The following is an 8,859-nucleotide window of genomic DNA, read 5'->3' as shown; positions in this document are numbered from 1 at the left end:
GTTAATTGGGCCACTTAAACTTGCTTAAACAAGCAAACTCGCTGTGTCAATACAGTTTCCCTGTGGGTCGTTCGCAAAAGTGTTTCAGAGTTGAGAGCACAGGAAATGGTCATTCACCCACTAAGAACCAAGTCTGTTTCCTCAAAACTTCACACTTTCACTCAGTCCATTGGCTATACAGACTCCTGCAAAATGGTTCCCACACAAGAACCCATTTAATAAAGAGGGGTTTACAGTAATGCAACACATCAGGACTAGTTCACCTAAATGTACTGTAGTGTAGTTTAGTTATAATTTATGCAAACTCAATTTTAAAAGCAAAGCACTGCAACAACACATTATAAATAATCAGTATTCTTACAAATCGTGTATATTGAGAAGTCATGTGGCTGACTGTCAAGAACAACAGTGTAACAGACAATGGCAACTCAAAATGTTATAAAATAATTTTATTAAGTCAATGTATCAATGTATGCTTTGTTAATTCCATAGGCAGTTCACAGCAGAATGAAAGCAAATTTATTTTCAATTAAGAACTCACATTTATGAGGTTAATTAGCATACTGAACATAAATCATGCTACATAAAGACAAATAATGACACACAAAATGACAATGATTGATCATTAGAATCAATATTTCATGTTAGCACATACATTATTTCTGAACTCAAAACAAACATTTGTCATATGATTAGCAGAATTACATAAAGCCATATAGAAATATAAAAACATTATATTATTTTAAAAATAGAATTTTATTATTTTACTTAAAACAAATCAAAATAGCATCAGGCATGTTTGAATATCCCTCATGTATTTTACACAGCTATGTTCCTCACGTACTCACAGGAGTGAGGCCTCATTCACAGCTTATATCTGAACCCCTGTAAGTCTTGTCATCATAGAGTCCCTGGTCCTGGACAGAGGAGGCTGAGGTCTGGGGACTGCCGCAATAACGCCGCCCATACTCAAACTGCTCACTATCTGCACACAGCTGCTGCTGCTTCTCACTTCTTCTCTCAAAGTCATCACAAACAGCCTCCCTCTCTTCTTCATCTTCCTCTTCATCTTCATCATCATCAGGTTCCATATCTTCCTCTGTTTCCTCTTCCAGATGCTCTGCCGGTTCTTCAGGTAGAACCCGTGGAGACTCCTCCAGAACGTCCTCCAGGGCCCCTGCGGGCGGCTCCCCCTCCAGCTGGTAGGGCTCCGGGCTGCACTGGCTGAGGCGGCACAGGCTGTCCTCGTCCTCCTCCTGACACGAGCTGCCGCGCACACTCTCACCGTCCGACTGAGACAGACGGATCGTTGCCACGGGCTGGGTCTTCCTGGAGAGGTCAAAGGGCTCGTCCTGGCTAAACCTGGCCAGCAGACCCAGCTGGGTGGAGAGACAAAGTCGATTACGCCGTCGGAACACTGCAGACAGACAAACAAACAAACAAGACGTAGGTCAATCATGATACTTTAGTGAAAGACATAGAGACAAGACCAAAACATAACATTTTGTGCACACACACACACACACACACACACACACACACTGCACAATCAATTTACCTCGAGCATCAAGCCCCCGGTCCATGATGCCGTGTTTGACCTTCATGTGCCGCGTGAGGTTCCCCTTCAGCGTGAACTTGCTGGGGCAGTAGAGGCACTTGAAGGGCTTGCTGTCCGAATGCAGGTGCATGTGGCCCAGCAGGTTGTGCATGCGGTTAAACTCCTTCCCACACAGCTGGGGACAGAGAGAGGGAGAGTCACTTCACATGTCACCACATCATACACGGCTGCACCCCTGGAGAAGTGGTGGAGGCCACAGGTAAAACTGAAGTATTGGAATGAGTCACCAAGAGAAGTAGATAACAGAAATGAGCTAATGAGTGGTTAATTTCACCTGAAGGCAAAATGAAAGCGTGTGATTTATGAGAATTCATCTCTGCTCTCAGAAAAAAAACAGAAGTTTGTTTTACAACTATATCAAATCACTTCATGTAAAAAAAAAAAGAACAACAGTGTAAGAAGCAAGCTCTAACTTTGTTCTTAGCTGATCTTTCACCTCAGTCCTTATTTGTTACTAAACAAAGACATGGGAAGCCTCCTCCAAGAGACTGTGTTATGGAGTCATGGGTGTACTTATGAATGAGGAAGAGTGAGAGAAAGGGAGAGAAAGAGGGAGGGAGAGAGAGAGAGAGAGAGAGAGAGAAGAGAACAATAGTGATGGAGAGTAAGCGTGGGGGGTGGAGAAGGAGCTTGGAGGGGGAGGAGAGTGGGAGAAGGAAACAAACATGGGGAGAGAGGGCTGGACAGAGAGTGAATAATAGAAAGAGAAGGGTAAAGGGGAGAGAGGAAGGGAGGGAGAGAGGAAGGGAGGGAGAGAGGAAAAAGGAGAGAAAGGAAGAGCAGGAGAGAAAGAAAGGAAGAATGTAGCTTAGAGAAAGAGAGAGAGAGAGCGAGAGAGAGAGATAGTGAGATGGCGAGAATGAGAAGGAGAGAGAGAGAGGAAGCGGTGTGCAGACAGGCCAGAGGAGAGCAGGGAAGGGCACTTCTGCTCTGTCCTTCCTCTGCATTCTTTTTTATTAGGGTGGCGCTTTCCTTCAGGAGGAGAGAGGGACTGTACACTGTCCAAAAGGACCGTGAGAAAACAGGAAGCGGCCCCGGCGCACCACAGAAAGCGAGATGAAATCTATTTGCGGGCCCTGCTCCCAGGAGACCCAGCGGCCATTGTTAGAGGGCCAGTTTGTGCAGGGATATCCTTCCTATGGACGCGGAGACGCTTGGTGCCAAAAAACCTGAGCTATCTGGTCATCACTGCAAACTGTCTTATTTCTTTCCCTTTGCCACAGACACGCAGGGCATCTCTTCTGCTGTTTCAGGGCTATGCATGCACCACAACATCACAGTCTCATTGAGCCTGGTCTGACTACTCAAACATTCCTAATTCTCATATCTGCGGAAAACGTGGAACACTCTTAAATGGCTGTAGCAGAGCCTTGGACATGTAAGGGCCTGTACTCTGGACTGGGTCTGAGACTGCTCTGGGTTAAGGGGCTACCCAGGAGGGCTCACCTTGCACTTGTAGGGCTTAATGTTTGAGTGCACGATCATGTGGGCCTTGAGCGTCTGCTTCTGCACGAAGCTCTTATAGCACAGGTGGCACTGGTAGGCGCGCACGTTGGTGTGAATCAGCACGTGGCGCTTCATGTTGGCGAGCAGGGTGAACTCACGGCCACAGATCCGACACTTGTGCTCCTTCACTCCCTACGAATGACCAGAGAGAGAGAGAGAGAGAGAGAGAGAGAGAGAGGGGAGGGGAGAGCTCAGAAATGCGGAAAAACATGGGTGTGTTTGCTGCAGATCCTGGGCGGCTCTTAAAACAAGTGAGGTAAATGCAGGGTGTAGAGCTGTTCAGGATGTTGTCATGTATTGTTGGCTATTGTAAATAATGCAATCTGTAGTAAATAGATAGATAGCTGGATTGAGGTATTTTGGATGTCATGTACATCTATGCTTCTACATAGAATAGGTGAATCTGGCCTAGGAGATCTTTCCCAGCATGCATTTGTACATTCTGTTGTTCTTGATGTGGTTTCATTTTGGATCTGGATCCATTCCATCTCAGCTTGAGCTAAAAAAATTACATGTGCTACAGTGTACTTAATCAAGCTCATCTCTTTAAACACTAGATGGTTCAAACTGTTTATAGAAGTGAATGTGTGCCTAGTGCATCAGGAGTTGCTTTTAAAGTATACAAACTTACCTTGGAGCACAACTAACATACTGTATATGGACCAATATACAAGCAAACCCCTCTTTGACCAGACAGGTCAAATGATATTCCTTTATCAAATGATGAATTCTAAACATTTGAATAGTTTTTCTCTCCATTCATGTTCCAGCATAATCTTAAAGCTTTTACAGTAAACAACATTACTAGTATTTCTTCAATGACTTCCGTGAAGGTGTTTGATGATTTTTTGACACATTCCTTACCTTGTGGGTCAGCACGTGCTGCTTGAGGTGATGTGACTGCACAAACTCCATGCCGCACTCGCTGCAGATGTGTGGCCGCACGTCGCTGTGCTTCATCATGTGGTTCTGCAGCTGGCTGGGGTACTGGAAGGTCTTGTGGCACTCGGTGCAGCTGTAGGAGACGGGCCCGCGGTGCCCGGTCAGGTGGCGCTTCAGCTGCGCCAGCGTGGCAAAGTCCAGGCCGCACTCCACGCAGACGTTCGGCGCCAGCGCTTCGTGCTTGGCCGCAATGGTAGCGCCTTCGCTAGGGTGGCCGCTGGGCCGCGACACGCCGCCCAGCTGTGGGGCTTGACAGCTGTGCTGCAGCATGTGGCGCTTCAGGTGGCTGGTCTGCGTGAAGGCCCGCTGGCACACCTGGCACTTGTGCGGGCGCGCGCCCTGGTGCGTGAGCAGGTGCGTGTGCAGGTGGCTCAGCTGCTTGAAGAGCTTGCCGCACATCGGGCAGCCGTGGGGCTTGATGCCGCGGTGGCCCAGCACGTGCGTCATCAGGTTGTACTTGGAGGTGTACGACTTGTCGCACACGCGGCACTGCCAGCGCCTCTGCCCATCGCCCACCTCCACCAGGTAGCTCTCGTCGATGTGGACGGTGGGACGCTCCACGGGTGCCAAACCCCGCCGGCCGCTGGAGCCCTCCTCCTCCACGCGGTCATACCTGAAGGCTTGGCCGGGGTGGAGGGCACGCGGGGGCAGGTGCATCAGCGGGCCGGGCAGGTAGAAGGGGAAGGGGAGCATGCTGGGGGGAAGAGGGGACAGGTATGGAGAGGAGAGGGGCGACCTGGTCAGCAGCAGGGGAGAAGAGGGCCACAGAGGCATGGGCTTCACCATCTCCTGCTTCACCTGCACAGGTGCGTCGTACCTGGCCAGGGCGCGCTGCAGGTGCAGCCGGCTCAGGTCCACCATCTCCAGGGGCAGTGTGGGGGGTGAGTGGGGGGAGAGCAGGGAGGGCAGGGTCAGGGCGCGGGAGAGGTGGGAGAGGTCAATGGTTTTGGGGCTTCTGGTCTCCCGTTTGTTGCCAGGCACCTCGGCAGCAGGGGAGGAGTTCTGCTGGTCCATTCTGAAAGGCGATGGGTACTTCTGCTCGGTGAAGGTGATATATTTCTGTGAGTTTGCACAAAGTGTTTTGCAAAACAGGGTTCAGTTCTTCACTTTCGGAGTAAGACTGTGGTCTATCATCCATCCCCTGCCTGCACAGACCAGAATTACAACATTAGTACACAAACACAATGAGATATTTCAAAGATTTCAGTGAAGTTTTTTTTTGTTAAAGCATATTTAGAAATGTTGTGGTGAAGCTTGGTTGTATTAGGTAGGCTATATTACTTTAGATTATTTACTTATTCACACTAGCTAGCAAACACATTAGCGCTTAATTCTTAAGGACAAGCAGTGGTGATTAAGGGCTTATGGTTATTCACATTTGAAAAGTAACAAACAAATACAGGTGCCACTACACAGGCAAACACACACACACATACACACACACGCACGCGCACACACACACACACACACACACACACACATACACACACACACACACACACACACCCTTTTCCAGCCCTCAATCCTCTGCAAGTCTTTTGCACACTTTCCTCTCAGTTCTCCTTGCAACCAAACCAGGTATCAAATCCTCCTGCAACAGGAAGTCCAGTCCGAGCCAACAGACTCACCTTTCACTCCCTCTCACTTTTCGCTTCTCCGTACATTCTGCCTGACTTTGACGAGAGGGTTTGCACTTCTCCTTTTCTCCTTTTCCTTTCAACGCTCACTGCAATGACTCTAACCGTGACGGTCTGGCAGAGAGATACGTGTATTTATGAGAACAAATGAGGAAGGACAGCAGCATGGGAACTGATGCACTTCTGTCCACAAAATGTGTTTGGAGACGTTTATTATTCTAGCACTTCATGAGACCACCATTGCATCCGCTTGTTAGATGCTACCCTATTATACTAATCTAATTAGCACTAAATTATAGCTCTAAATATAGTTATAGGTATAGGTAATAGGTATAACTGTATTTAGAGCTATCATTTTTTATATATATATATATATATATATATATATATATATATATATATATATATATACACACACACACACACACATATACATATATATATATATATATATATATATATATATATATATATATATATATATATATATATATATATATATATATATATATATATATATAAATTGTTGCTGTTAAAAATTGTTGCTGAAAAATGACAAACCCATAAAACACTATTATTATTCCCTGGTTTATCCATGCTGTGGTCAGTTTAGAAAATAATATTATAATTGCAGTGTTTTTAAATTGCAGTGTTCTTAAATTGCAATTCTTTACAAATAATGACACAATATGAAGGTATATAGAAAGTCTTCGCATCAACAAATAAAGAAAGGTTTAAGCAGAACCAAAACTCAGCTCAAAACCAGCTAACAATCCGAAAAAGAACATTTAAATCGGGACATCAAGAACATCTTTCTTGATCATCTCTGCACATCAGAACCACATGTTTGAAGCCCCCATGCTTAGCAGATGTTGTAATGAGGTGTGTATGTCAGCGCAGCCCTGACTCAGGCACCCAGATAAAGGACTGGCAGCGCAGCCCTGACTCAGGCACCCAGATGGAGGACTGGCAGCGCAGCCCCGTCCTCTCTCCAAAGCCCAGATCAGCCAGCACAGCACTCCCTCCACTCACAACCCACAGCAGCAGTGCCCGCTACCACTACGGAGCCCTGCACACACCCCTCTGCCTGCCTGTGAGTCAGTATGTGTGTGTGTGTGTGTGCGTGTGCGTGTATGTGTGTGTGTGTATGTGTGTGTGTGTGTGTGTGTGTGTGTGTGTGTGTGTGTGTTTGAGTGTGGTGCACGGTCTGCAGTGCCTACCTTCTCCTGTCCCTGTCCTGATGGACAATGAGCCCTTTCTCTTCCAGCATGTGAAGAGACTTAAGAAAGAGAACAGGAACAATCACTTTGTTCTCATTTTTCAGATGAGTACCTTCGGAGAGCAGGAAGGAAGGGAGTGGAGGGGAAGTCAACAAGCCCGGGCCTTCCTGCTGAAAAATAAGGAAACACTCGATAGACATCTCCACTTCTCCCCCTGAAGCTGCTCTCGCTCTGTCCGTTCCAGCCTCACACTGACCATACAGGGCTTGTGCGCGCTTGTGCGTTATTTCTTCTTCAAATGGTCAAAGAGTGATGAATATCGCTCCGGATCGCAGCTCTGGGGAGTCCCAGGGAATGATGGTCAGTGTTGGATTCCTCTGGCAGAAGTTGTCTCAGTCCGGCAAGTGAAGTTTGGAACTGCAGGTACAGGCAACAGCAGCAAGTCAGTGCTGCACAACACCCCAGTCCTCTGCACAGCTACAGTAGAGAAATGATGGGGACAGTACATGTGCATTACAAAGCTGAGGGATGATGACAACCAACACAATCTGGTGTTTGCAAATGCTCACGTATCCCGTTAACCGTGTCACAGTGACTATAGTACATAGCTACTTTGAACAGGTTCTTGAGAAACTTTTCACAAAATTAACATAGTTTCTAAATATAGAAAAATATACACTTGTCCATGATAATTTATCTTTTCAATTCCATTTGGTTTAGCTGTCAATAAAATATGTTTAAAATCGAATAGAGGAGATTCTAGAGGAGACTAGAGGAGACTAGTACAGCCTAGTACAGTGCAGCATACGAAATAGGCTGTGTGTCTGGGTGTGTGTGCGTGCATATTTGAAGATTTGATGTCGTCTTTCGCTTGTGTTCACTTTCATAATTCATTTGAGCTACAGTATCTAATGAGATAATGTGTATATAAATGAAATTAAATAATAAATGACATGGAGTGTGTGTGTGTGTGTGTGTGGGTGGGTGTGTGTACATACTCAATAGATTACATTGGGTATTTTTTCTTTAAGTAGTGAGGCAGAATGTGACATGTTTGTAGGGACAATCATTTTCTAAACCAATTCCTACTGTCAGGTTTTACTGTTTATCAGTGCTTTACCACATACCAGTTACAGTGTGTGATATCGTCGGCTAAGGCAACGTTTTTGATGCATGCAAAACACTGAGTTTATTTTGGCATTTACTGTAACAGTCACTGGCACCTCACTTCTCCTCACTATCAGGTGGGGTCAGAGGTCAAAGTGTAGTGACCCATCCTAGGCTCTTATCTTATTCAGTGTCTCCAGGAGATGAACTTCCGTTGACACGACTCCACAACTCCCCCTCCTGAGCCATGCAAATTACACAACCCAAAATGTGTGCACGTGCATACAAGTGTGTTGCTGTGTGTGTGTGTGTGTGTGTGTGTGTGTGTGTGTGTGTGTGTGTGTGTGTGTGTGTGTGTGTGTGTGTGTGTGTGTGTGTGAGTGTGTGTGTGTGTGTGTGTGTGTGTGTGTGTGTGTGTGTGTGTGTGTGTGTGTGTGTGTGTGTGTGTGTGTGTGTGTGTGTGTGTGTGTGCAGCGACAGAGGGGGAGAGTGTAGAATGAAAATGGCTCAGGTGCTAACAAAGACTTCAAAACCTCAGCTGTCCCCAACAAAGCAAATCTCATGGGCTGCCAGGTCTTTTTTTCTTGTTCCAAGCACACTGTGTCTTCAGGAAAAAAAAAATGGTGTGTGTTTTGATGCAAAATTAACAATCTGACGTAAATTCTTTTTAGAGGTACTGCTGTGCTTACTGTTTCACCACTTTAACTTTAACAGTTTAATTTCCCTATGGAAATGAATTTTGGCCTACAAAAATGCAAACTCCTACTACCATTTCCATGTGTTGCCCAACCTTCTGACAGCCAATAGTACTACTTTCACTATTTACTCA

At 46.1% G+C, this 8,859-nt stretch overlaps 1 protein-coding gene across 2 annotated transcripts; it reads right to left on the bottom strand.

Annotated features, from left to right (window-relative positions):
- Positions 1-478: 478 nt before the first annotated feature.
- znf366 (zinc finger protein 366) lies at positions 479-7,786 on the bottom strand. 2 transcript variants are annotated; one of them, XM_048243756.1, is made up of 6 exons: positions 6,924-7,786; positions 5,695-5,817; positions 3,989-5,211; positions 3,065-3,256; positions 1,559-1,733; positions 479-1,417 (listed from the first exon to the last, which is right to left on the bottom strand). In XM_048243756.1, the coding sequence occupies exons 3-6, from the start codon at positions 5,078-5,080 to the stop codon at positions 861-863; spliced, it is 2,016 nt and encodes a 671-aa protein (XP_048099713.1). In that variant the 5' UTR covers positions 5,081-5,211; positions 5,695-5,817; positions 6,924-7,786; the 3' UTR covers positions 479-860. The 2 variants fall into 2 exon arrangements, with proteins under 2 accessions (XP_048099713.1, XP_048099714.1); XM_048243757.1 differs by lacking the exon at positions 5,695-5,817.
- Positions 7,787-8,859: the final 1,073 nt, after the last annotated feature.

This window comes from Alosa alosa, chromosome 5, assembly GCF_017589495.1.
Source record: "Alosa alosa isolate M-15738 ecotype Scorff River chromosome 5, AALO_Geno_1.1, whole genome shotgun sequence".
NCBI classification, from domain to species: Eukaryota; Metazoa; Chordata; class Actinopteri; order Clupeiformes; family Clupeidae; genus Alosa; species Alosa alosa.
The sequence above is the reverse complement of the archived record's forward strand: the minus strand, read 5'-3'. Positions and strand labels throughout refer to the sequence as shown.

Coding starts and splice junctions, on each gene's coding strand:
- znf366 (XM_048243756.1), bottom strand. CDS start 5,080: ATGGACCAGCAGAACTCCTCCCCTGCTGCCGAGGTGCCTGGCAACAAA. Junction 3,257..3,988: donor AGCACGTGCTGACCCACAAG/GTAAGGAATGTG, acceptor GGTCATTCGTAG/GGAGTGAAGGAGCACAAGTG. Junction 1,734..3,064: donor TTAAGCCCTACAAGTGCAAG/GTGAGCCCTCCT, acceptor CTCTGTCCCCAG/CTGTGTGGGAAGGAGTTTAA.